The sequence below is a fragment of the Podarcis liolepis genome (genome assembly GCF_965112155.1).
Source record: "Podarcis liolepis genome assembly, chromosome: 4".
NCBI lineage: Eukaryota > Metazoa > Chordata > Lepidosauria > Squamata > Lacertidae > Podarcis > Podarcis liolepis.
In genome coordinates this window covers 54519594-54547271 of record NC_139558.1, presented here as the reverse complement: position 1 = coordinate 54547271, position 27678 = coordinate 54519594, and the positions used below count along the sequence as shown (strand labels likewise).

The 27678-nt window shown below is 39.2% G+C and overlaps 1 protein-coding gene across 3 annotated transcripts in view; it reads left to right on the top strand.

Moving 5' to 3' along the window:
• Nucleotides 1–27678, top strand: part of ITSN1 (intersectin 1) — an 84282-nt gene that overhangs the window by 46268 nt on the left and 10336 nt on the right. For 2 of the 3 annotated variants that reach the window (XM_083500164.1, XM_083500165.1), the window contains exons 20-32: nucleotides 101–348; nucleotides 1254–1413; nucleotides 2608–2813; nucleotides 3945–4024; nucleotides 4752–4918; nucleotides 5645–5690; nucleotides 6269–6390; nucleotides 7980–8097; nucleotides 10486–10677; nucleotides 22489–22610; nucleotides 23231–23337; nucleotides 24620–24803; nucleotides 26872–26970. In XM_083500164.1, the coding sequence (XP_083356290.1) occupies nucleotides 101–348; nucleotides 1254–1413; nucleotides 2608–2813; nucleotides 3945–4024; nucleotides 4752–4918; nucleotides 5645–5690; nucleotides 6269–6390; nucleotides 7980–8097; nucleotides 10486–10677; nucleotides 22489–22610; nucleotides 23231–23337; nucleotides 24620–24803; nucleotides 26872–26970 (1851 nt within the window). Of the gene's footprint in view, nucleotides 1–100; nucleotides 349–1253; nucleotides 1414–2607; nucleotides 2814–3944; nucleotides 4025–4751; nucleotides 4919–5644; nucleotides 5691–6268; nucleotides 6391–7979; nucleotides 8098–10485; nucleotides 10678–10982; nucleotides 12452–22488; nucleotides 22611–23230; nucleotides 23338–24619; nucleotides 24804–26871; nucleotides 26971–27678 lie in introns of those variants that run through there. The other variant, XM_083500166.1, reaches the window with a different exon arrangement.

The window sequence follows — 27678 nt, the reverse complement described above, 5'->3', positions numbered from 1 at the left end:
AGCAATAACACTGTTCCTTAACTTTCAGGTGCCATGCTTTTTGGAGAAAATTTATTAATTGTGTATTGTATCTTATATAATATATGGTTTATTTGTACAGGTGGATGAAAGCCAAACTGGAGAGCCTGGGTGGCTTGGAGGTGAACTGAAAGGGAAAACAGGATGGTTTCCTGCAAACTATGCAGAGAGAATTTCTGAAAATGAAATTACAAATTCTGTAAAGCCGGTAACTGATGCTGGAGCTGCACCTAAAGTTTCATTGCGTGAAACCCCCACAACACCGCTGGCACCGCCTGTTCCTACAGATTCAAGTACAACTGCCAACAACTGGGCAGACTTCAGTTCAACGTACGGTTTCATTGGGGTTCAATTTTCCTTTCTTTCTCCTTTATAACTGTAAAGGTGAATAATCCACATGGTTTAAAGTAGTCTTGCAGTTAAGTCTGCAAAACATTTGAGCCACCGATAATATCTTAGTTGTTTATGGCATATTGGTAGCATTATGAAGTTAATTCAGCATCATAGCAAATACACTTACAAAAGTTCATACTAACAAAATTATTACTAGCCTGCCACAGGTAATGAATTGCTTTATTGAAAATATTTTCTCCTGTGCATATAAGAGTACATCAGGATGGAATTCAGATCCACCTGTTGGTGGCAGGAAGAATTCTCTCTCTTAAAATTCCAAGGTTCTGGAGCACCAGTCATCTCAGAGAACCAGTTTAAGATTCTGCTTCATTTCTGTGGTAGCAATTTTTATGTATATATAATTTGAGTAACATTATATTATTGCACATTGTAGCCAAGACCTGTACATCAAACAAGCTTGTTTGTCAGGAAAAACCTTGCTTTTCTCATACTACAAACTTAAAAAAACCCAAAGAAATAAAATGGTTTCTTTAAAAGCAAACAAACCGTTCATGTAACTTCAAAGGCAGTGAGACAAAATATGATCATAGTTGCCTGGGAGCCTTTCATTGCTGGTTCCTCATAGCTGATCCTAAGTGTCTGAAGAAGAAGCACCAGCGCCCAGCTAATACCTGATTGCCGCAAAAATGTGCTGTGGTGAATATCAATATCTCTTTCTGAGTTCTCAGGTTTGGGTAAAGATTGCCACAGCAGTAGTGAATATTTTGTAGATGAGGGAGATTTAGGATAATAGAGTCTGCGGCAGGAATAAGCATTAATTTGAAGAGCATGCAGATTTGTGTGTATCTTCAGTTCAAACCCGTCATACCTTTCTTTTTCAGCTGGCCAGCAAGTACTAGTGATAAACAAGAGACTGATAACTGGGATGCTTGGGCAGCACAACCTTCCCTTACTGTTCCTAGTACAGGGCAGTTGAGGCAAAGATCTGCCTTCACCCCAGCCACTGTTACTGGATCATCTCCTTCTCCTGTCCTGGGGCAGGTGAGTTGTCATTTCACAACAGAAGTGGAGTAGTACTATGTGGTTGTAAGCCTAAAGTTATGTTTAATGTTGTGTACTGCATATGTCAGTGAGTTCTTCTAAGATTATCACACAAATAAATGGGGAGGGGACTAAAATAGCTCAAGTTTGCATAAATAGACATAGAATCGTATAATTGTAGAGTTGGAATGATAAGTGTGATTAACATTTCAGGTACAGTCATACCTTGGGTTACGAACGCTGCGGGTTGCGCGTTTTCGGGTTGCGGACTGTGCCGAACCCGGAAGTACCAGAATGGGTTACTTCCGGGTTTCGGCGCAGAAGCGCAAAATGACATCATGCGCAGAAACGGCAAATCACGTTATGCACATGTGCAGGCGCTGCGCTTCAGGCTGCGAACACTGTGGGTTGCGAACATGCCTTCCGCACGGATCACGTTCGCAACCAGAGGTATGACTGTATTCCTGATTCTCCAGTCATTAGTGTACCCCAGAGCTTTCCAAACTGTGTGTCGCAAGACATTAGTGTGTTGGCTGAAGTGTGTAGGTGTGTTGTGCGAACACTCTCCATGGGACTGGAAAGAGGTTAGTTTAACCTTTGGATTGCTAGTTAAACTGAGTTACTGTGTTGCGAAATGGTGCATGTCTAAAAAGTGTGTCACCAACATGAAAAGTTTGGAAAGCTCTGGTGTACACAGTAGTGCTACCCTGATACCATGTAAACATAGTGGTACAATCACAAACTCAAAATAATTTTGTACATTTGCTATATGCATTAAAGTCAGCCTTTAAATTTATTAAATAGTTTTCATGTGTGTTAAATATAAATAAGCTTCTCAGTAAAGCAGTGCTTTCCAGGAGTAGTTCAGTAGGAGAGCACATGCCTAGCAGCTGACATCTCTGCTGTGGGTAGATATAGCTCCTGCCTGAAGTCCTGGAAAGCCACTTCCAGACAGTGTAGATAAAAACTTGATACAAGCAAACTTGATGACAAACAATACAGCTTTTTGTGTTAAGTGCTTGCAAATAAATGTAGAGCTGCAGATAGAATGAGTTGTGGTGTACAATTCATGCAAATGCAAGAAACAATTTACTCTTAGGGAGTAGATGGGAAGAGCTTAGAAATCATGATAAACCACTCTTGTTTCCTGAAATACACTGCATAAATTACTGTTCTCTTCATATATCTAACCAGGGTGAAAAAGTGGAGGGACTTCAAGCACAGGCCCTGTATCCTTGGAGAGCCAAAAAGGACAACCATCTTAATTTTAACAAGAATGATATTATCACGGTGTTAGAACAGCAAGACATGTGGTGGTTTGGAGAAGTTCAAGGGCAAAAAGGCTGGTTTCCTAAATCCTATGTGAAGCTTATTTCAGGTCCTATAAGGAAATCAACAAGGTATTTGATTTTGTCAGACGTTACAGGACCTTTCTTCCTCTATACATTTAAAGCTGCCATCATGTTCTGGAGTTCATGTGCAGTTCATTGGCAGCTACACCAACTCCATTGTGACAATCAGCAGGCAGGGTAGTGGTAGGTGTTTACTGTGGGAAGAGATGCTTCACAAAGCAGTATAGTAAGCTGTGCTGTGAAGCACAGACAGAGTCTGTGTTAAGTGCAGCTGCAGAGAGGAGGGGGGCAGAGATGCTTCACAGAGTGTTTAGCAAGGCACTCTGTAAAGCACTCCCCTCTTCTAAAAGTGGGTGGAGGTTGAGCTGGGCTGTGAAAGGAGAGGGGGGGGCAAACTGTGTGGGGGGGAGATGAGAGGGGTGGGTGAGGTGTAAAGGGAGGGGTCAGGTGTAGGGAAAGTGTGAATGGCACAGGAGTAGGCAGAGCTGGTGAGCGCAGCAAGCAGGGACAGAAGCCCTGGTATGTAATAACATTTGAAAAGAATCTCACTAAAATTTTATTTAGGCCCTTGCAATGTTTTTCTTTAATGTGCATGTATAGAACAGTGGTCCGAGTGCCTTTAACAAAAGAGAGGTAGAGGAAGTATTAAGTACCTTCAAAAAACTGTTGTTTTTGGAAACTTAATAAGCACAACACAAATAAAACAAAGAACAAGAATTGTGTGGAGCACATCATTGTATTTAGAGGGGGGGAAATAAACAAAGTTAAGTACGTTTTTCCAGAAATCTTAATAAAGTAGATTCCGCAAAAGGACGTTTTGGAACATATCAATAAAATAGCCTCACCACACAGAGCTTTGTGTTGTTGGAGGCCCATGCAGTGCACAATTTTTATTTATAAAGCAGATAAACGGAGACCCATCTTAGAACCTTCCTTTGATGGGTTCAATGCTCAGACAAGGCAGTGTCTCACACCCTCAAACTACCCATCCCTAGAGGGGACTGATGTAGACTTAACTACTTTTGTACAATGTGGAAGTACTATTAAGATTGCAAATAAAAATTAGAATAATGTTTATAAAAGAAATACTTCCACTTTTATCATTGTGCTCTGTACCCTTTTCATATTCTGTAATCATGTTAATTTAGACAATGAAATGTTTACTCTTGTTTCTTTAAGCATGGATTCTGGGTCTTCAGAGAGTCCTGCTAACCTGAAGAGAACATCACCAGTTACAAAATCTTCAGTTTCAGGGGAAGGTAAGAATGTTTTAACTGGAGAACCCTGAAAATACCATGATTTGTTGCCCAGAGTGGCTAGGGCAACCCAGTCTGATGGGTGGCATGTAAATAATAAAGTTGTTGTTGTTGATACTATTGCCTAAATACTGGGTGTTTGAGAGCAAAATTATGTGAAATAAACAGTATCATCAAACTTTCCTGTGTTACATTTTCTGGAAAACAATTGTTTTGTTAACTAAATTGCACAGTTTGCACATTATGGCAAACTATTATTCATTGTTATGAGCCTTCATGAGCCTCAGGTCTTGTTTTCATCTTGCACTGGCTTGAAGTCATTTTGTGAGAACAGAAATAGCTGGTGGATTTCAATACAGTGGTACCTTGGGTTACAGACGCTTCAGGTTACAGATGCTTCAGGTTACAGACTCTGCTAACCCAGAAATAGTACCTCGGGTTAAGAACTTTGCTTCAGGATGAGAACAGAAATTGTGCTCTGGTGGTGCGGCGGCAGCGGGAGACCCTATTAGCTAAATGGTACCTCAGGTTAAGAACAGTTTCAGGTTAAGAATGGACCTCCAGAACGAATTAAGTTCTTAACACGAGGTACCACTGCACTTGAGAGCAGAATGTATCCTGTATTACATTACCCTTTTTCTATTGGACATTAGGACACCACTCTTTCCCATAAAACAATATTATATGATTGACGAGTACTTTCTCATTTCTAAAAATTTCCTCCCTCCAGAATATGTTGCCATGTACACTTACGAAAGTTCTGAACAAGGAGATTTAACATTTCAGCAAGGGGATTTAATTCTTGTGACCAAGAAGGATGGAGACTGGTGGACAGGAACATTGGGCGATAAATCAGGAGTATTTCCATCTAACTATGTTAGACTCAAAGACTCTGAGGTAAAATGCACACATATGCATGCATTTTATTAAAAAACAAAGAATTAGTGGGCCACATGTGGAGGGCTAATTTTATAAAGCAGAATTGAAAGTAGAATGGATTTAGATTTCAGTATAACACAAGGTGGTATTATGTTTGACTTTAAGAATTACTGAATATGACTTGACACATTTACAAATTGCCTATGTTAAACATTCATGTAGACTGTAATGTGTGACAATCCTGTAAAATTGCTTGTGTTTTTACATGTTATATCTGCATGTAATATAGTAGCTGTGTCATTTGTTTGTGCGATTGCTGTTGTTGAAAGTCGAAGTGAAAAGAACCCAGATGAAATTATGCAAATTAAATTAAGCAGATTTGCCCTCGTGTCTGCAAACTTTCTTGGTGCCCAGTTCGGATTGCCAGAACGCAGGTTCTGTTTTCCTTCATCAGCGTATACATAGCTCTAACTCTGATGTTGTAATTTAAGATAGGAATAATAGAAAAGGGCTCCCATATATGAAGTTTAACCATCAATTTTCCTTGCTCTGTACTTAGCCCAGGAATAAGGACTTGTAGTTTACCCAAGGGCTTACATGAACCCTGTGAGACTTTTGCCACTTACTTTCAGCAGCAGAATATCTTACCTTACAATATTACAGTTTTGAAAACTTCTCTATTTCCAAATCAGCTTGCAATGTTCTCTATGGAAGTGTGAGTTATGTTTGTTCTATTATTTAAAGGTGCCTGGAACAGCTGGAAAAACAGGAAGCTTAGGCAAGAAACCTGGTAAGCCGTGCTCTGAGAAACAAAATTAACTTTTGCAAAATAATTCTTTGTACAGATATAACTATACAAAGGATTTTAAAGAATAAGTGCATTTGCCCTACAGCTTTTTAATATCATACCAGTGGCATGACTTACAGGCACTTCTGCGTGAAATATAAATGTGAAGATTTTGTAAGATGGGGTGCCTGACTCTTTCTCCTCTAATTGATAATTAGCTTTGAGACACATGACTTTCTTTCTAGAACACAGTGTTGAGGACTGACATTACATTTAGCTCAGCACTGCGTTGTTGCAGCTCCTATTACAACTGACCTTCAAGTGATTTGCTTAAGAGGAAGCATAAATTGAAGTAGTGTAATAGAATGTTCTGATTACATTGCATCATATCATTCACTTGTTTCTGGTGTGGTCTAATTTTGCTGTTTAAAAAACAGCAACTCCCTGATAGCTATATTGAAAAGTGTCTTTATTTGCAATCTGTAGATGAAATGGCAAGAACCACACTATAACAATTGGAGACACAATACAATGGAAGTGATTTTCAGATTAATGAAAATAATTTCTTTTTGAATTAACAGAAATTGCTCAAGTTATTGCTTCGTACATAGCAACAGGTCCTGAACAGCTTACGCTTGCTCCTGGTCAGCTAATACTTATCAGGAAGAAAAATCCTGGTGGATGGTGGGAAGGAGAGCTTCAAGTTAGTGACTATTTTTGGCTCTTACCTTTTACTTACGTATAAAGAGAATGAAAGCTACAAAAATTGTAGACATAAAATGAAAGATTTATCTGGTGCTGTTATTTATTTCTTTTTAAACCTGAAATGAAAGTGATATCTTTTCAAACCAATCATTTTTTTCATCAACAGCTTCCTGGTACTTCTTTTCCTTTTTAGGTTTGGGGTAACAATTCCTTCACTCATGAGAAAAATAGCATGTAGTTTTTAACTTGGTGTGGAGTGAACTGCTATGCTGCCCCATTTAGACTATTAAATAGGGCAGCACAGCAGTTCACTCTACTATATGAATTAAACCCTTGAAGAAAAGATCACAGGCAATGATAGTAGCGCTCTTCAAACTGAAGAGATTATGGTGCTGTGGCCATGGCAATCATGCTTGCCTGTTGCTGTGTATTTATACCTTTGCTTAATTAGGCTTTGCACATACACATTCAATGGCATTAAAACTTAGAAAGAATGGAAGTATATAAAAACCTCCTGTTTAAAAGGAGCTATACCGGTAAAGAGAGTGATGATTTAAGAATTATTTCTTCCTGGATGATAATGAGAGTCAAAACGGGACAAAATGAATAGTTGTTACCTCAACTATTAAGAGTTGCTTTTGAAATCTGTGGTCCATACTAGGGGCTAGAGGTCCTTGGCAATTTTTTTCTTGATAATGTCAAAACTGTCAGATCTGTAATTCACTTTTTGCAATGCAATAAAGGAAGTGTATTGATGAGGCAGCTATATCTACTTAACCATTTACCACACAGCAACAGATGTCATTACATTTACAGCCATAACTAATGGAAAATCAGGTCAACTTTATTAGGAGGGCCATACTTTAGGGTACAGTATTGACAATTTGATATACTATTTTCAGAGGCCTAAGGCCAAAGTCAACTAAACAGTTGCACTAATGGTTTCCTGCTAGTGCAACATGGTTTCCCCCCTTTGTCCCCCCGGCAATTGGCTCTGTGGGGAGATGGTTCTGTCAGTTCATTTCTGCTTGCCTGAAATGAATTCCAAAGTTGAATTCCATCCATAAACTTAGATCCAAACAACTCTGGGTGGAGTTCCATTTGTGCAATGGCATTTTCCTGACTCACCCTTTCTAGTCTGCCTCTTTCACATCCAATAAGCTGTTTCTGTGGGTCAGTAGGCACTCCAGAACAGCATGCTCCATCTCCACAGTTGGAGGCTATATGCTCCTGAATACTGTACCAGTTGCTGGAAATTGCAAGATGAGAGAGTGCTCCTCTGCTTCTTACAACTTTCCCATAGGCATTTACCTGGCCACTGTGGGAACAGGATGCTGTACTAGACGAGCCATTCACCTGATCCATTAGGCTGTTCTTATGTGATATATCGAGGGCTTCAGGGAGGCATTGAACACTGCACATTGCTTCTGTTCATCCTGGATCCAAACTCTAAACTTTGAACAAGTTCAGAGCACTGCACTGTTGAGTGACTGGTTTTTTTGTATTTCAAATACAGAATTCAGACAGAGCTGCTCCCGCCAAGATAATTTTGATAGTCAAAATGCTAAGCTATTGTTTTCTTACTAGGCTCGTGGGAAAAAACGACAGATAGGATGGTTTCCTGCTAACTATGTGAAACTCTTAAGTCCTGGTACTAGTAAAACTACACCAACCGAGCCATCTAAAGCAGTAGTGTTACCTTCAGGTAAGTAATACTGTAGTATTTGATTACCTGTTATTGCATATGCTTTAGATCAGGAGGTTTCCAAACTTTCTATGTTCAGAGGACCTTTTCCGTATAAATTTAACGGTTGCATGAATCTCAGCTGTGAAACCCCCAGGGTAATGCAGAAGAGTGCTGGACAGGCTTTGGGGACTCATTATCTCACTGTGTACCCTAGCCTAGAATATACCTAATGCTCCCCTGCAGCCTTACATTGCAGATTGAAATAGGTAGTTGTAGCCAAGCTGTCTTTCAGTTAAGCTTGTCCACCATGCTTGACTTTTCTCATTAAGGAGCCCTTTATAAGCTTCTAAACTCTTTTATCAGTCCATCAAACATAGATTGAAAATCACTTAAATTGATGATGGTGATGCAATAATGTCCTACATCTCCTTCCTAACACCTACTTGCCTGGTGCTAGCTTTATAAAAGTTTGTACTTTTAAAATGGTGCTGTATTTTATTTTATTACACTGGGAGTTATCTCACTGTTTTAATCACTATTTTAATTTGTGCATTATCTAATATATATTAATTTTAATGGATTTATTGTATATTTTATAATTATTTTGTTTAAGTCATGTTGGAAACTGCCCTGTGTATTGTGATGGGTGATACATAAACACCCTAAATAAATATACTATTCATTGCAGGGGGCAGAAGTTCATATGGCTTACAATCTACTATTGTGTGTTGTTTTCAGCCAAGCTAGTTGAAAGATGAGAGAGAAATATCCATCCAAATGGAAATAGTTTCTGTAATAAATTTGGGCTGCATATCCAGTTGTAATTCTTCATAAAGAATGATAGGTGCAACAGTGGGAGTAAGATGGTTCTTCAATATAATAATTAGTGATTAAAAATAAATGTACATATGATGGTAATTTTGGTGCAGATGTAGAATGTATCTTATCTACCGATCTAACACCATCATTTGCATGCTGTTGAAGAATTGTTAGATTCATTATCACAACTCACATCTAAAACAGGAGTATAGGTCAGAATCTTCTTTAAGTCAAGAGAACATATAAACAAAGCAGAGTGATTTTTAAAGTACATAGATATATATAGACTTTGTTTGATAGCATTCTGTAGACCAGGGGTAGTCAACCTTTTTATACCTACCGCCCACTAATGCATCTTTCTTGATGGTAAAATTTCCTTACCACCCACCAGTGCTCAATGGAAGGAGGAGTCAGCTTGTTCCGTAGAACCCCCTACCGCACACCTATAATCTTGAAACACTCACTAGTGGGCGGCAGGAACCAGGTTGACAACCCCTGCTGTAGACTATGGGTGGTATCCAGCTCCTTTGTCCTGTCAGTGAAAGGATTTATGTTTATGCAACAGGACATCCCACCCTGTCCTACACTGTGTGTACAGCACTCTCCCCCCAAATCTGCTTCAGAGGGTTGGAAAAAGGAGAGGTTTAAGGGTGGAGGAGGGGAAAGTCCTATTGTGCAAGTGGAAATCATTGTGCTAGCGGGATGCTTACTTAATGCTACATGGAATACAAGCCCCTTTATCATAGCACTCTATGGAAACCATCAATTTGAATGTTTACCCCTGATAGTATCTTAATGTATTGATCCAGTTTGATGATGATTTCCTCTGGAATTTCTACATGTTGAAATATTCCCACACTCTGTTGTATTCTTTGACTGGTGAAGTCAGCCTGCTCAGTATGGTCATTTAAAGTTGCTGTGTTAGTCACATTGTAATACATTATTTCTCTTTATGGTGATCTTCTGGATGGTGTATTCATCACCACGTTTCCCCAATTTCGCTAAGCATTTCAAAAAAACTTGAGTTAACAATATCCCTATTTTTGGCCTCTAGTAAAATAGCAATTAGGTGAGATTGTCATAGTTTAGAACTGAGACATGCTAGAGTGAGGTCAGTGGGTACACTTATACCCCCTTTCGTGAGCTGAGAGGTGGAATTGACTTTTTAATTGGTGATCTGATAGCTTAGCTTCCTCTTTTAAAGCACAGAGCCAGTGTGGTGTAGTGGTTAAGAGTGGTGGACTCGTAATCTGGTGAACTGGGTTCGATTCCCTGATCCTCCACATGCAGCTGCTGGGTGACCTTGGGCTAGTCACACTTCTCTGAAGTCTCTCAGCCTCACTCACCTCACAGAGTGTTTCTTGTGGGGAAGGAAGAGAAAAGGAGATTGTTAGCTGCTTTGAGACTCCTTAGGGTAGTGATAAAGTGGGATATCAAATCCAAACTCCTCCTCCTCCTCTTCTTCTTCTATGTAGTAACAATATAGTGACTTAAGTGGGGAGATGTTTTAGGAGCACTAACATACTATTTCAAAAATATGTAGACATGGATATTATCAGTTTCAAATGTTGTTTATTGTCTTAACAGTGTGCCAAGTAATTGGTATGTATGACTACATTGCACAGAATGATGATGAATTAGCATTCAGCAAAGGCCAGATCATTAACGTCCTTAATAAGGAAGACCCAAACTGGTGGAAAGGAGAAGTGAATGGGCAAGTGGGTCTCTTCCCATCCAACTATGTGAAACTGACAACAGATATGGACCCGAGCCAGCAATGTAAGTGACTATTTTATCTCAGTAGTTGCTTACATAGTATTTTTTTAAAAAGAAACATGCAGCATTGCTGTGATTCTGCTGTGTTTTGCAGAAGCTTGGCCACTGCTATATATTTGCCTAACTCTCTTTGAAGACCTTCTATATTGCAAGCCTAAACTTGTGTTGGTTTTTAGTTCCATCCCCCTTGTAGCATGTTACCTTTATCATTTTTGCACCATGCTGTTTACATGCCTGGCTCATTTTCCTAGCTTGAATTTTGCTCATTGTTTTGTTTTGCTTATGTGTTGTTTTCCTCCTTTTTCTAGGAATCATATGTTGTCCATCCCCCACTCAGGCTTGAAAGTCCTCAAAGAGACCCACTATCCCATATCACTGTCCAGAGGGATGATGGGAGATGCAGCCTTGATCATGTGACTTCCAGCATGATCATCTACTGCCTTCTGAGTAGAAGAACACACTGCAGAGCAGTTTACCTCATTTTACATTAGTTGCATGTAATCGCAATGTTTTTATTTAATATCTACAGATATAGATGCAAAATTACAAAAAGACAAAAAAAAACCACAGGATAGTGGGTCCTTTTGTGGCTTTCATAGTTACCCACCTATTTCTCCACCTTGGCACAGGTGCTTTCAGTAGTAGAAATATTTTTAAATGCCTATTTTAGCCTTTTAAAGAAAAACAAGCATTTTGTCATTGCAATTTTGTTATTGCAAAAAGACCCACTATCAAGGAATGCTGCATGTGCTATTAAAATTGTTCCAAATGTCCATAAATCTGAGACTTGTATTTTTGCTTTTTCACTTGTCCCAATGTTGTTGGTGTCTGTCTTTTTTTTCCTTTTTGTGTACTACTAAAACAGGATTTAGTCTGGTTTAACGGAAATTAAAATGTGCTCAATTACAAGTTCAACTAAGGTATTTTGTTTCTTGTATTGTTACATGTTCTTGTAGTGAATGTTTGTGCGTGTAATTCATCATGGATAAGAAATTAATTTCCTTCCATGTGCAAGAAAGAATATACATGTATAATGCAGTTATTCCCATTATGTTATATTTTGCACTCTTATTTGTAACTACATATAGTAAGCACCTTTTTGTTCTGTGTCTCAGATTTTATTTTTTATTTTTTTGGCATTTTGGTATAAAATCAAAAGAGTACATTTATCTGTTTCTTCAGAATTAACATGAATTTTTTCAAGTTACGTTTTATCATCACTGTTACGTTAATAACTATGGAACAGCATCCCTTGAGGAAGTAATTATCTTATCTTGACAAAAAGAATGTATAGAAATACCTTCCTGCAATTAATTTCCAATGTTTACATTTTTTAAACTAGACTGTGGAATTTATACAAGTAACATTAAATGGAGCTCATAGTCAAATTTTATGTAGCTGTGCTGTACTCTAAGCTATGTTTGTCTTTTAAATATTAGTTATAAGCTCTTTATTGCCTGGTGCGGCCAGCACATAGGAAGAAAAGCCCTATGCCTCAAGCACAATATAGCAACTCTACTAATAACTTTAACATTTTTCTTTTTGTTTATGTATTTCTTCTATTTCTAAATTTCATGCTGGCGATGTAGAATTCCTTTTATCTTCATTCATGTGGTGCAAAGAACAAGTGAAGTTCCTTATTCAATTGCACTTCAGTATTTTAATTGATATGAATGTAAAATATATAAATATATGAAACCTGCAGCTTTAACAACTGTAATACAGCCTTTACAATTAGCTACATGTATAGATAATTAAATTCTTCATATAAAAGCTAGACTAAATGTCTCTGTTTTATTGTTACTGTGTATATTTAGCAAGTGACACTAACTGCAAGAGAATAGTCCAGCCTCAGGTTTCTCATTGCTGACCATGATCAGCAGTGGCTACTTTTTAAAGACTCAAGGACAGCTGGTGGTTTTTCAACATGCATCCCTAATGGCAGTGTTTCAGTAATGCCATTTTAAATGGTTGCTGTGGGGTTTTCATCTTGTTACTATAAAGGTGCTGCTTTTTATCCATTATATATGAGGTCACTTATTTGTTTTGGTTGTTCCTTCTCGATTGTGGTCTCTTTCTCTGTCAATATATTTTTGATTATATAATAGAACATTCCCTTATGATCCGATTCTGCTGTACACTTCAATAGGGCCACATTATTTTATCTAGCATGATGTTTAAAATACCATTCTACACCTTTTATATCTAGAGTGCCTGCCACATAACTTCCTAACAATCATTTAGCCAACTTCATGTGCGTTGCAGTGAATTAACAATTTAAAATAATCATAATAGTCTAATTATAAACAACAGTTCTGGGCTATATATGATGATAGAAAGATGCAAAAAGGCAATTGAACCTGGCAGTGTTTTTTAAAAATAAATATATTGATAATTAAAATGTGTTTTGTGAGACCATAGTAGAGTCAACCATTTGAAGACAATGGAGCCCAGCTAGCACTGTGATGTAATCTTGTCCAGCATAAGCAACAACATGAAAATTGGCAATGGGAAGGCAGTGAAGGGTTAGCTGCAGCAACTTTAAATTACCTTACCACCATAACTAGGGCTGCCAAAAGACTGAAATGGAATTAACACCCTAATCCCCAGTGTATTTTGTGGTAACGAGTTCCCTTGATTTTGATTAAATTGCCATCCATGTTAATATGTTCACTGCAGAATATTAATACACTGAGGTTCCTCAAAGTGGTCAGCGAATTTAATGTTCTGGACTGCAGAATCTCAGTGCAGAGTAGGCCTTCTTCAAAGTGCCTTGTGGCCTTCTAGGGCAAGAGAAATCTAATCCTTGAAGGAGTGTGGAAACTACATGTTAAGATTCCTTTAGGAAGCTTTAACCTTATCCTCTACAGTTTTATGCACTCATGCAGAAGTACTTCACTAGACAAGAAAATGACCTTGTCCAATTGTTGATGAAATGATTACTGTAAAGCCTTTGCACAATTAATCCTTTAGAAATGCAAATGCTAATAACAAACTAGATTGAGTATTTCTTCTGGTCCCTGAGGGATGTTAAACTCTGAAGGCATGCACTTTGTGAAGACCCTTTTAAAAATTAAATCAGATTATTGAATGATAAGGTATCTGAGGATCAAAATGGAGATACTACATTTTATTTTTGCCTTGGGACCCAGCATTGTGGACTGTCTCTACATCTCTACAATGGAAGCATTATCGTAACACTGAGCTGCTACCATGTAGCTGTGATGATTGGTTGGTGGTCTTTAAAGTTTCAGCAGACAAAAACAAGCTTTAATATCACTCTCCAGATGGTAATAATCTAGAACAAAGCGCCTTAAATGGAACAAGACTTTGCTGAGAGTATTAAGGACAAATTCAACAGGTTTTCATATGTATTTACAGAACTCATGAACCTTGAGAATTTTTCTGCCAGCGTTTAGTTGTGCACAGAGTAATAATGGGGTATTTTAAAGAGACTTTCAGTACCTTCAACTAAATGCCCTAATTCTTTTTCTAGGATTGATCCACCTGATTCAGTTTTAAGTACAATGAAGATAAGGTTTGATAGCTGCATAAAATTGAAAGTTTAAAGTGGATAAAATTGAAAATCCAGTTAATTTTTTTAAAAAAATAGTCTTCTCAGTGGTAGCTTAGTGTTTGTGGAATGACCTCTTCACTGAAGTACTTCTGCCTCCAACCTTATGTATTTTAGATGTCAGGTAAAAAATTACCCTATTTGTCAGGGTTTTAGAGGCTTCTAATGCAGCTAACAATGTTATTTAGGTAATTGATGAGAGAGCTTCTTAATGTTTTTGCTTATTATGTAATTCATTTATTTTTTGTAAACTGCCCTGTGGCTATTTTAGTGAAGGGTGGCATAGAACTCTTAATAAAGAAAGAAAAACAAGCGTGACAGCTAAAAGAGCTTCTGGACTTGAAGAGACACTGTAAACTATCTCTGTTTGGATTTGCTCTCATACTTCTTGGAATGGTGGGTGAGAGGTGCTGTAGCTACTGCCGCTCCATTACTTCCAACCTCTCAAACTTGGCATGGGAGCATTATTTTTATTCTGTGTTTAATAAGATGTCATCAAGCTATGGTGCTAAATAAATTGGTCTAACCTGTAATATGTTTACCGGGAGCCTGACAAGACAGTCAGGCAGTTGAATTACAGAAGCAAGTACACAGGCATCTTCCAACAAATATTTTGTCAAAGTTGGTAAATCCAATGAAATATTTAAATTCAGTATGGATCAGCAAGAATTCATCCAAGGGAAATTGTTTTGTTGGACTTGTGCCTCCAGTCTATAATTTATATTGTTCCGATACAAACACGAGAGATCTGGAGGGTGGCAACATGAGAATGGGCCTTCTCTGTGGTGACCCCCTGTTTGTGGAATGCTCTCCCAAGGGACGCTTTCCTGGCACCTTCATTCATATCTTTAGATGCCAGGCAAAAACATTCCTTTTCTCTCAGGCCTTTGACTAAGTAAGCATTTAGCCTTTTAAGCTCTGCAGGGTGGTGGTTATTGCTTTATTCGTTATAATGTTACATATTTTGATGTTTTTATACTGTAAGCTGTCCTGTGGTCCTCTGATGAAGGGCAGCATATACTTTTAATAAATAAATAAAACAGAGGAACAAATATAGCCTGAAACTATAGGCCTGTTCATCTCAAAATTCTGGCAAAGCACCACCCCAACATTTTGCTGTTAAAACTTCAGATGTGGGCTGAATCTGAGGGAGGGTTTTTCCAGACGGAAATGCAGGCTTTAGAGCTGGGTATTCTTACACCTCTTGTGCTAGGATTTGTAGTTCATGTATACATTAATGCAGATGTCAATCGGGGCATGCTCCCTTCGTGGACTTCAAGGCAGCCTTTGATAAAGGTGATTGGGAAATCAAAATAAAAGCTTCCTGAAGGCAATGTTGACTGCAGATTATTGACAGCAATTAAGATACAGTATGGAGAATAAGTGCTATCTTCCATAGGGTTGCTGATTAAAAAGTGGTCCAACTGCCTAGGTAGTGAAACAAGATTGTATCCTTGCCCCATTTTTTTGTTTGTTTAATTTTTACGTATTTTTAAAATAACACATGAGAAGCCCCTATCATTTAAACAAAGCAACGTTTTTGGTTTTATTATGAGTATTTAGTGCTGCTCTCCCACCCTCACATGGGCTTAACACCACTTGCCCACTGCCCTGAGCCAGAAGTCTTCAGGCCACAAATTATTATATGGCTAAAATGATCATGTTTGGCCATAAGTCACCAAAGTGCATATGATATATTGACAGCCATAGAACTGAAATGTTGTTTTCTAGAAGCGTCTTCTGTTATGTTGAAAATAGAGACAATGTCTCATCAATTTATATGGACTTGTTAAAGGACCTGGCTCTACAAAACCAAAATTTCATCCAATGATATGGCCTTTTCAGGAATTATTTCAATGGAAGACTTCTACATTTGCTCCTGTAAGTTCATAAACTTTGGTCCAACCACCAGAAATTAATTATTCACTAATACAAAAAAAGTAAGAGCCACCTTAGATTACGCTGACATGTGAAGCATGTTTGCTACTGTGTGTCACTTGACATTGGGCAGTTTTAACACCAATGGGGCCCTTTTGTAGGTGCTCCTTTCTTCACTGCCCGATTATTGGTTTGTTTTATTGTTTTTGTTCTGTTGCATGTTTTGTTAAAGCCAGTGATCAAAACAAACTAAATTGAATGGATAAACTAGTTACCCATGAACTGCATGTGTTGAGTAGAGAACAGAAGTCGGAAAGTGAGCCTCGGGATAGGAACATAGTGTGATTTCAGTGGCTCTACTCTAGAGTATTACGAACACTGAACATTCGTCTCTCCTATACATAAATCTCTTCACTTCTCATTTAACCTGAATATGAATGGCCCATGCATTCCTTACTTTCAATGTAAAAAACTAACCAATTACTTCAGATCATGACTTTGAACTCCTCTTCAGAGAGTGTGTGAATTCAAAGAAGCAAGAGATGCTTGATTTGTATTGCAGAAGACCTATTGTTTTGGACCTGGGTTTTTTTTAATCACTTGGCTGCATCTCCAGAGCAGTGAAAATGAAAACGAGAACTGGTTTTCTGGGCCAAGATTAGGGAATTCCAGCTTTCTGCGTCAACAGGAGCAAGAAAGAAAGTAAATGCAGGGCAAATGATCAAAAGCTATTTATAAGGCTAGTTCTTTGGAACCCAATCTGTTCAGAGGTAATGTGCTTTTGAGTATCAGATGTGTGCTGCCACTGCACACACACCCTGATGGCGAGAGAGAATGTTTCTGTGAACAATTGAGGCCACAAAATAAAAGGGCTGACAGTGGTTCTATGACATTTTTAAGAAGAATCCGAATTTATGTGCAGTAATTTGTTGCTTAACTATTCTATCATGTTGACCAGAATGGCAGAGCAGTCCATTTACAAGGTCCTGAATTACAGTAACTTGTATATTTTACATCTGTGAGCTGAAACCAATGGATCAATTGGTTTCATCCCACCACTGTCATTGGGTAATAGCTCCATTAAAACCAAAGGCAGGAAGAGCTGGCACCCTCAAATTCTAGCTTCACTCTGATGTCCATAAGAAACCACTCCAGGTCTTTGAAGTTTCGTAAGTTGAGTCTCTCCCATTTCTAGAATCCCATCACTTGTTTACTAAATTAATTGGATAAATTAGTGCAAGACAGCCAGAAAAAGAGAATATTGTAGCATCCAGCAGCATTCTAAGAATATGGCCTTCGATTGAAATGGTACCGCAATTATGCTGGTCAAGTGTATTGAGCTCTAAGGTGCCACAAAGATTGTAAGGTATTTTTCATATTTGAAATACTATTAAAACGATCTTCATACAGAACTTGTCATTCATTACAAATTGCCATATTAAAATTCTGACATAATCATATACATCAAGGGTAGCTAACCAATGACCTGTGGGCTGTATACAGTCAAGAGGTTTTGGGTGATCCACAGGGATCTCCAGCAATTATGTGTCTTAATTTTTATTTATTTGTTGGTGATTTTCTCTCTCCCCTGCTCCTATATACACTTTTTCTGTGTTTAATTACTTCCATTGGGCTTCCCTGATTGTCCTTGGGTTATTTTCTCCACTTTTAAGTCAGCTGGGCTTCTAAACTAATTGATTATTTCCTGTTGCTGCTTCTGTGTTATTAATAGTGCTACTTAGCAGACTTATTAGCAGACTGTTCACTAAAAAAAGGAAAAGGAAATACTGATAGAAGGGAACAGACTGACTTTGGATGGAAGACACAATACGTTATCTTATTAACCTTTATTTTATTTGGAAAAATATAATTGAATCTAAAAATTTAAAGAAAATACAAATCGAATGTGTTTGGGAAGGAATTAGACTGATTTTGCATGGGAAGAAAATGAAATATATGAACTTTCCACTCTTTTCTGCCTCCGCCACACCCAGTTTACCATGCAGCCCTGTTTAGGGAGGTTTTAAATGCCTGATGTTTTAATGTATTTTTAATCTTTTGTTGGAAGCCGCCCAGAGTAGCTGGGGAAACCCAGCCAGATGGGCGGGGTATAAATAATAATAATAATAATAATAATAATAATAATAATAATAATATGCAGCTCTTGGAGGGTTGGTCATGGGTCAATGCAGCCCTTGGCCCAAAGAACATGAATCACCCCTGATATATATCGTTAACCTCCCTTGGAGATAGTTACTGTTCTGGAAAGAGATGCATTCCTAAATAGAGAAAAAGGAGGTGGCCGAGTGATTCGTGATTTTTCATTTGCAAATGACACAATGTTTCATTTTTGAAATGTGTTACTTATTTTCACAATAAAGTAGAGAAACCTGCTGCTGTTGGAACTGAGTTTTGCTTCTTAAATTATTTTCCTCACATCCCCAAGATTCTTACTGTAAGAGCTGTTGTGTTTTATCTTCAATTTGATTAAGAAGTGGCTATAACTTAGATGACACTTCCTCTAAGTAAGACAAGCATTCCACTAACATTTTATTTGATAAAATACCTTAACTGTATTTGATACTTCCATGTTGTTGACTGGCAACTGAAAGCAAAACAAGGAAATATCCATCTATCTATTTGCCTGTCTTATGTTCATATTGGTCTTCTAGTGAGATGCACCCTCCTCCACTATATAGGGCATTCATATACCAGAAGCCAAGCTGACACTGGAACAGCTGTCAGTAGAACATGAGACTCTTAATATCAGGGTCATGGGTTTGAGCCCCACACTGGGCAAAAGACTCCTGCATTGCAAGGGGTTGGACTAGATGACCCTTGAGGTCCTTTCCAACTCTACAATCCTATGACACATGACATGGATTCTTCATCACAGCATGGAGTCAATTAGTGGAACACAGCATTGTGCGTCCCTGTGCTGCCAATTGTGCTCATGCTTATTCTGAATTGCAACCGACCTTCAAGTAAATGTAATAGCTTCTGCCCACGTTATTCCATTCTTTACTATTTTAGGCTGTAGATTCATTGGGTACAAGAATATAGCTATCTTACCTACGAAACTCATTAAGGAGTCATGTCCGCTGATGGCACAGAATACATAATAATAATTTCCTATTGACGTATTTTTCACTCCATAAGACACACTTTTTTCCTCCTAAAAAGTAAGGGGAAATGTCTGTGCGTTTTATGGAGCGGATGTATGGTCGATCGCTGGCCCCCTTTCTGGCCCTGCCCCCTTGCCCAGGCCTCCATTGTTGAATGTTCTGCAGACGGAGGCTGTTTGTTTCCCCAGCGACATGTGACTGCCTGATTAGATTATCTGTCTGGAAACTTTAGAAATGGCTCCCTTTCCTAAAGAAGCTGCAGAACTGTGAGTTGAACCCCATAAAAACAGTATTTTTTCCCTTTGCAAAGTAAGCTCAACAACTTTGAGCTGATCCTCAAAAAAAGGGGATTTTCCCCTTTGCAAATGAAGCTGCACAACTTTGAGCTGATCCCCCCAAAACGGGGCTTTCCTCCTTTCCTCCTCTTAAAACTAGGTGCGTCTTATAGAGCGAAAAATACAGTACCTGCTGTTGCAAAGGCTGGGAATGCTTGAAATCAAAGCCCAACCCAGGCATTCACGGTAGAGCAGCAACTGCTTCTGTGGGACATCAGTGAGCCTAGTTCCTGCTGTGTGAGAACCAGATCTGTCTTCGCCCCTAAAAATGACAGCCTAGCAGTTCCCACCAACTTCCCGCAGTGGTACAGGCTGGTGGGATAGCATGTCGGCTTGAGACAGAAATACATCTGCTGCAGTTTGCCCTCCACGTCAGCACAGTACGCTGAGTGAGGGAGCACAAAATAATATTTTTATACAGGGACCTACTCAAAGTTAGGCCGTGGTCAGATGTGTGATAGAGTGGCCACAATTATTATGTATTCAGGGCACCAAATAGGGTCCATACAATGATACCTTAGAACTCAAACAGAATCCGTTCCAGAAGTCTGTTCGATTTCCAAAATGTTCGGAAACCAAGCTCCTGCAGCCAATCAGAAGCCGCGGAAGTTGCGTCGGACATTCGGGTTCCAAAGAACATTCGCAAACCGGAACACTCACTTCCGGGTTTGTTGCGTTCAGGAGCCAAAACGTTTGACTCACAAGGTGTTCGGGATCCAAGTTAAGACTGTATTACTAAAATCTGCTCCTGTCCACATGATTGCCATGATTATTAAGTATGAGTTAAGTATCTCTGAACTGTCTTGAAAAGCCCCCTACTGCCAACTTATCCCTCATTATGCTGAAATACTATAGGTTGTCATTATTATTTTTAAAAGATAACGCTGCTTTAAAAAATGATGAAAACTTCTAAAAAGTGATATTAAGAATTAGTATAGTATATGATGAGGTCAATACTATGGAAGAGACATACTGGTGTATTACCTGATGTAAGCACTTTTAGTTCCTTAATGGCAGTACTCTTCAATCATTGGGCTGCCGTTTCTTCCTTACTGTCAGATCAAAACGCAGGAGGCAGCATCAGAACGGGGACAGCATGTGAAAAGATGCAGACCAAATCCCACTGAACAGCACGGGTTTATTGATGAAGAACTGAAATTGTAATAATATGATACATTTCAACTAAAGTCTTCCTCCAGGATGAGTCTGATACTGTGTTTCTTCAGAGAGAATAGCGCCCCCTATTTGTTATTTGGCTCCATCTGCAATCAGCCCAAGCTGGCATGGCCAACAGCCAGGGATGATGATGATGAGAGATGTAGTTCAATGTCTGGAGGACCACAGGCTTCCTACCCTGACTTTGTAGAGCTAATTTCACTGATACCCTGGCAACCAACTTGAGCAAAAAATACCCCACTTAAACTACCTAAAATTAGCAGCGTCTTATTGGGGCTGCAAACTGACATGAGATTGTGACTTCTGTTCTGTGAAAGAAACAACTTGGGTGAGCTATTTCTAAAAAAATATTTTTGGCTGAAGTCAGCTACCCGCATATTGTTAGAGCTGGCTATCAAAGAAAGGCTACCTAAAGAAATCTTAATTTAAAAAGAAGGGCACTGAATCAGAATGCCTCTGAGGAATATTTTGAATCAAAATATGTTTTATCATGATTTTTATGCTACAAGAACAAACCTCCTTATTCAGCAATCAGCATAAGCCTGAGACTTGCCTCTTATTGCTATGAGTACAGATTTTAATAATATATTATGCCACTCTTCATCTTGCACATGGGGCTCCAAGGTGAACAATTGCTCAATATAATTTTCCCCTAGCTATTGGGCACCTCTCCAGAAAGATCTGCATTTGTGGGTTTGTCAAGCTTCAGATTTGGATCTTGGGACTATATGAAGCTGCCTTCGATCACTGGATCATCTAGCTCATTTTTATCTACAGTGACTCTCCAGGGTGTCAAACAGGCCCTTTCCCAGAATTAGCTAGGGATGCCAGGGATTCAACTTGGGACCTTCAGCATGTAAAAAATGTTCTCTACCACTGAGTTACTGCCTCTCCCCAAATGGTGTTGGCCACTTGTCTAGTTGTTAAAGTCTGTATACCAGAGTAGGCTCTCAACTTTGGCATCTAAAAGCATGACACTCAGATCCTGGTGGAAATGAGTTGCTTGTCACATCAGAAAGAAGAGATCACCCTGAAGTCTTAATGTAAGTTTTTTTTTTTTTAATTTAGCAGTTTTCTTGATTGGGCTTCAGTTAAGCATTCTAGGTAGCGTAAGATAAAGAATGATAAAATCTCAGTGTAAATTATAAAACTGAATTTAGATAAGCAAAACAGGGCACCTGTGTAAAAATTCAGTCCAAAATTTAATGAAAGTATTAAACAATCAATATCGCCAGTTCAAAGATGCTTTCCAAAGTGCTATCAACTGAAAACTGAATCCAGTGTACAATCTCTTCAGAGAATATTCCTTCCTAAGTGTATAAACATAGAGAGTTCTGTCTCTGTAACACAATGCAATGGAGGTGGTTCCAACAAATGCCTTATAGTTTACCTTTTGCTTTGTCTGAAAGCTTAGTTTATCAGCTTTAAATAGGTCAGCACAATAGACCTAGTTCTGGCTGACACTGTAAGTCGTTGTCACTTCAGGCACATGTTAAGCCTCAGCCTGCACTCTGAAGTGGTTGAATTCAAACACAGGTTTACCATCTCCAAGAAAATTATGCCTTGGGTGCAGTTTTAACACTCTTTTCAAACAAGCCAGACATCCCACACATTCCATTCTGTGCTATTTGTAGCACAGATAACTCAGCACTGTAACTTGCCTTTTATGAGGAATTGGGTTAGTGTTCCAAAGAGTGAATGCTGTTCCTTTCCTTGTGTTTTCCAGGGTGTGCTGATCTGCACCTCCTAGACATGTTGACACCTACGGAAAGGAAACGGCAGGGCTACATCCATGAACTCATAGTAACAGAAGAGAACTATGTGAATGACTTGCAGTTGGTAACAGAGGTGAGGCTGATTGTACACATTTTAACAACTTCTCCTGATGTGTTTTCTCACCCTGGCCTTATCGTAAAAGGGGTCAAACATGAAATTTTTGAAACCTGGAGCTCTGGAGACCTTTGCAGGATTGAATGGGAATTGTGCAACTTGAGAACTTTGGAAATCAAAACTGGGTGTCCCAGTTATCCCATTATCAATAGCTTCCCTGAAGGAGACTGCAAACAAATAGTAAAATAAAAGGCCTTTTTTGTTCACTGTTTTTCTGAAGGCAGTATTTTTGGAAGGGACTAAAAAAATACAGGCTAAGATCTGACAGTTTATTGCAGTTTCCTATAGGAGAAGCCAGCATGTAGTCCTCTACCACCAACTATTCTAATAGGTGTGGGTATGATCCCACTGCAGTTAAGGCTATTGAGCTCTGATTGCTTTGAATGGGAGAGTTAAGTATCTTCCGCTGAAACCAAAGGAATTAAAAGTGCTTCTCTTTGACTGTATTTCACTCCATCAAATGATCAGAATGAGGCAGGAAGTGAGATCTGCAGAGCTTTAATTCAAAGCAGTGGCTGCAGATGAATCACAGTGAATAGGCTTATTGTGTGTTCTAAATTGTTCATTTGAATCTGCAGATCTTCCAGAAGCCATTGATGGACTCTGAGCTGTTGACAGAAAAAGAGGTTGCTATGATTTTTGTAAATTGGAAAGAGCTGATTATGTGCAATATCAAACTACTGAAGTAAGTTGCTTTTGAAAACATTTTATTGCCAATTACATATTTGGATGCTTTCTCCTTCATTGTCCTCATTTTTCAGCAGCACTTGGAAAGAAAAAAAATATTGTAAGGATTGAAATAATGCATTTTTCTTAAGTCTGGTTTTTCCTTTCATGATGATGGCTGAATATGGTTTGTGCAAAGGGGCGGGGGTATATAAATTTTTACATAGGTGGAAGGTAGTTGCAAAATATGATGGTGCAGTAAAGAAGCAATGTGCATTTACAGAATTTGCCACCAGATATAATTTTGAAGTCAAAGTCAAGTTTTTAATGGGCATGTTTCTAGTGAGACACATTACACTCTAGCAACTTATGAACTTATGCAATTTATTTTCTCTTTTTTTTAAGCAGTCTCTTCTTTTTGTACAGCTCTTGGGTTCATAAGTGATGGGAATCTTTAACAGGCCATTTCCAAACAAGCAATGGGAGATCACTACTCACATAATCCTCTATAACCAGCTGGCTTTTAGGTGCTTAGGAACTCACTACATGAGGGACAGGTAGATGGGACAAGCCACATGTCAATCATCTGGTGTCAGGAGCTTGACAAGTGTGCTGTTGCACCCACCTGCCAGAGTTAACCTGCTAGGCCAAAAAAGTTTCCTACCCCTGCTCTATATTAATGCATAAATGATGGCTAACCTGTTATGGTTTGATTGATCTGACTTCAATATCGCTTTATACTAATAAAAAACCTCAAAGCAATTTACAATAAGACAGCATTACCATAATAGATCTCTGCTGCTTTTATATGGAAACATAGTAAAGGTAAAGGGACCCCTGACCATTAGGTCCAGTCGTGACCGACTCTGGGGTTGCAGCGCTCATCTCGCTTTATTGGCCGAGGGAACCGGCGTACAGCTTCTGGGTCATGTAGCCAGCATGACTAAGCTGCTTCTGGCGAACCAGAGCAGTGCACGGAAACACCGTTTACCTTCCCGCCGGAGCGGTACCTATTTATCTACTTGCACTTTGACGTGCTTTCGAACTGCTAGGTGGGCAGGAGCTGGGACCTGAATAACGGGAGCTCACCCCGTCATGGGGATTCAAACCGCCGACCTTCTGATCAGCAAGTCCTAGGCTCTGTAGTTTAACCCACAGCGCCACCCGCGTCCCATAACATAACAACATAACATAACATAACATAACATAACATAACATAACATAACATAACATAACATAGTACAACTATATTAAACTGAACATGTACCAACATCTCTCCCCGTTTTCTCTTTTGTGTTCAGAGCGCTGCGTGTTCGTAAGAAAATGTCAGGAGAGAGAATGCCTGTCAAAATGATTGGCGATATCCTGACAGCACAGCTTCCACACATGCAGCCTTACATTCGATTCTGTAGCTGCCAGCTGAATGGAGCAGCCCTCATCCAGCAGAAGACAGACGAAGTCCCCGAGTTCAAGGACTTTGTTAAAGTAAGAAAATATCCACGTTGGTAATTTATTCAAAGAAACTCGTGCATCTACTTTCTGGGTTTAATTTATTTAAAAAGAGCCATATAGGAAATGTAACCAAAAGCAGCTTCACACATTTTAACTGATTTCTCTGCATTCGTCCTATACTAGTGACCAATTGACTGGAGATTAGCTGAAAGTGGCAGTGGAGATAGTCAATACACTGCCACCTAGGGTCGCCAACCAGGATCCTGATTCCGTCATGTTCCTCTATACCTGGGTCACGGTTTAGAGATCTGTCAACAAGCCTTTTGACATCTTTTCAAACTGAAGTCCTCTGTACAGTGTGGCAGGTTGCTTTTGAAAATCAGCAGAGTTTCAAAAACAGTTTGTGATTCGGCATGGCAGACTGCAAATTATATATATATATATATATATATATATATATATATATATATATATATATAAAATCTCCGCTTGAGTGCACAAAAGAGGCATGAAGAGTTCTGCTTGCTCAGGCCAAGGACCCACCTGTTCCCAAAATCCTGTTTCTAAAAGTGGCCAACCAAATCCTTCTGGAAGGAGGATCCCAATAAAAAGCTGTTTGTATTGCCAACGTTGTGAAAAAATTCTGTACTCTTGCTATGAATAGACAATAGAGGTTCACGGCAAGCGAGCGAAGAAAATATATATTATATAATATTATATGCTCTCCCAGGGCACAGTGCCTATGTGCTGAAGGACATAACAGAGCCTTGGTTCTTCCCCCACCCCCCCAGTGTGGATGTTAGACTTTTAGAAGTAATGACAGAACTGTATGAGTCTCTCATATTCTGCCTAGCACTTCCCTCCTCATGGTCACAGGATATTAGCTTTCTGTTCCCCCTAATGACCTGATGCGGTAGTTGTAGTGTGCCTATGCACATGCACCAGGGTAGTACGGAGAACCCTTCTGCATGTGCCCATTCAGGAAAGGATTGTACGCAAGAATTGGAAATGGAAACTCTGTCTTTTTTACCCTTGCTTATGTGAATTGGTTGTAAATGCTCTTCGGCTTTGTATCCCCTTCTTTCCATTCTGGGAAAGGAGCATGAGGTTGGGGGGGGGGTCTTGCCTTGCCCATTGTACTTGTGGAATGATGGCGTTATTTTGAGAGTTCTGTTTTTAAAACCTAGTTGGCTTTCCCCCTCCCCGCCTTCTCTTTTGGCCTTGCTGAAGCATGTGTGTTGACCGATAATTAGATACAGGAAGGTGTTAAATGCTGGATTTTCACTGCTCTACACATTATAGACAGTGTGATTCCTCCCAATACAACACATAACATAAATGGAATAACATGTCGTATACCAACACAGACCTGAAAACACTTGAACAGTTGTTTCCTTGAGGCATACGCTTAACTGTTTTACAGAATCTTAGAATACAACAAACAGCGAGTAATTGTGACCCAGGCCTCATTTTTAAACTATTCTGTCTCTGCCACCTAAGGGAAACAATGTTTGAGATCACATAATAAAAAGTCTACAGTGGTGCCTCGCAAGACAAAATTAATTCATTCTGCGAGTTTTTTCGTCTTGCGAATTTTTCGTCTTGCGAAGCACGGTTTCCCATAGGGTATTAACGGTTTTAAGAAAAAGGAAACAAACTTGCAAGACATTTTCGTTTTTCGTCTTGCGAAGCAAGCCCATAGGGAAATTCGTCTTGCGAAGCAACTCAAAAAATGAAAAACTCTTTCGTCTTGCGCGTTTTTCGTCTTGCGAGGCATTCGTCTTGTGAGGTACCACTGTACTTGGATAAAAAATGTTGACTTAAATGTGCCAATAAAAGAACCACCTGCTTATTTCCAACCACAAAAGAGCATTTATGGCCTGGAGAACAGACCTAGCCTTTGTCAACGTTCTGAACGAAGAACACTTCACAACTGGTGAGCAACCACTGAAATTGCTTCCTGGCATGTCCTCACCACTCCAAGGAAGCCACATTTGTAGAGAATAAATGGAGACCACAGTGTGCTTTGGGCATTTTTATAAATACTTGTGTCTGACCTTCATAAACTAGCTGCCGACATTTTTTGCTCTCAATATTTCAGAGGTTAGCTATGGAGCCTCGCTGTAAAGGAATGCCGTTGTCAAGTTTTCTGCTAAAGCCTATGCAACGAGTAACGCGATATCCTCTGATAATTAAAAATGTAAGTCCTTTTGCTAACGTGTGGAAATATGTTGCCAAAACTGCTATAGTTAAGAAGCCAGAGTCAGAGTTTAAGTTTTTCTTGCATGGGATCCGCATTTCTATAGTCTATTAACTCATGAGGATGTGCAGTATGTCCGAATTCAAACCGGGGTTCAAAGGAACAATAGGGAGCACATTAAAAGTCCGTATTCTTTCAACTGGGTGCCTTGCACTACTTCTGGTGTCTTCTATAGAACAACAGAAAAAGACAGGAAAATGCTGAATTTTTGATGCAAAGGAAGATCCGGGAACACGCTTAGAGTGAGCTCCTGATTCTTCTTCTTCTTCTTCTTTGGGGGGTCATGGCTTGAACTTTTCCATACATGAAATCGGGCTCAGAACATGGTGGTCTGCCCAGAATGGCCCAGTAGGCCAACTGCTTGCTGGGCCTACTGACTGCGAGTCAGTAGATTAAGAATGACTCCCATGAAGACCTCAGTGATTGGACAGGGATATAACCAATTAGGTGGCCCTTCGGGTATCTTGAACCCAAGTTGTTAAAGGCCTTATAAATTAATACAGGTACCTTGAACCTAGCCCTGTAGTGTATAGGCAGCTGGTGCAAGCTTTTGAGCATGGGAGTTACTTGCTGGCAATAGTCTCTTCCCATCAACAGTCTAGCTGCAGCGTTTTGCCCCACTTGGTGCAAAAGGGAAATCCTTCCCCT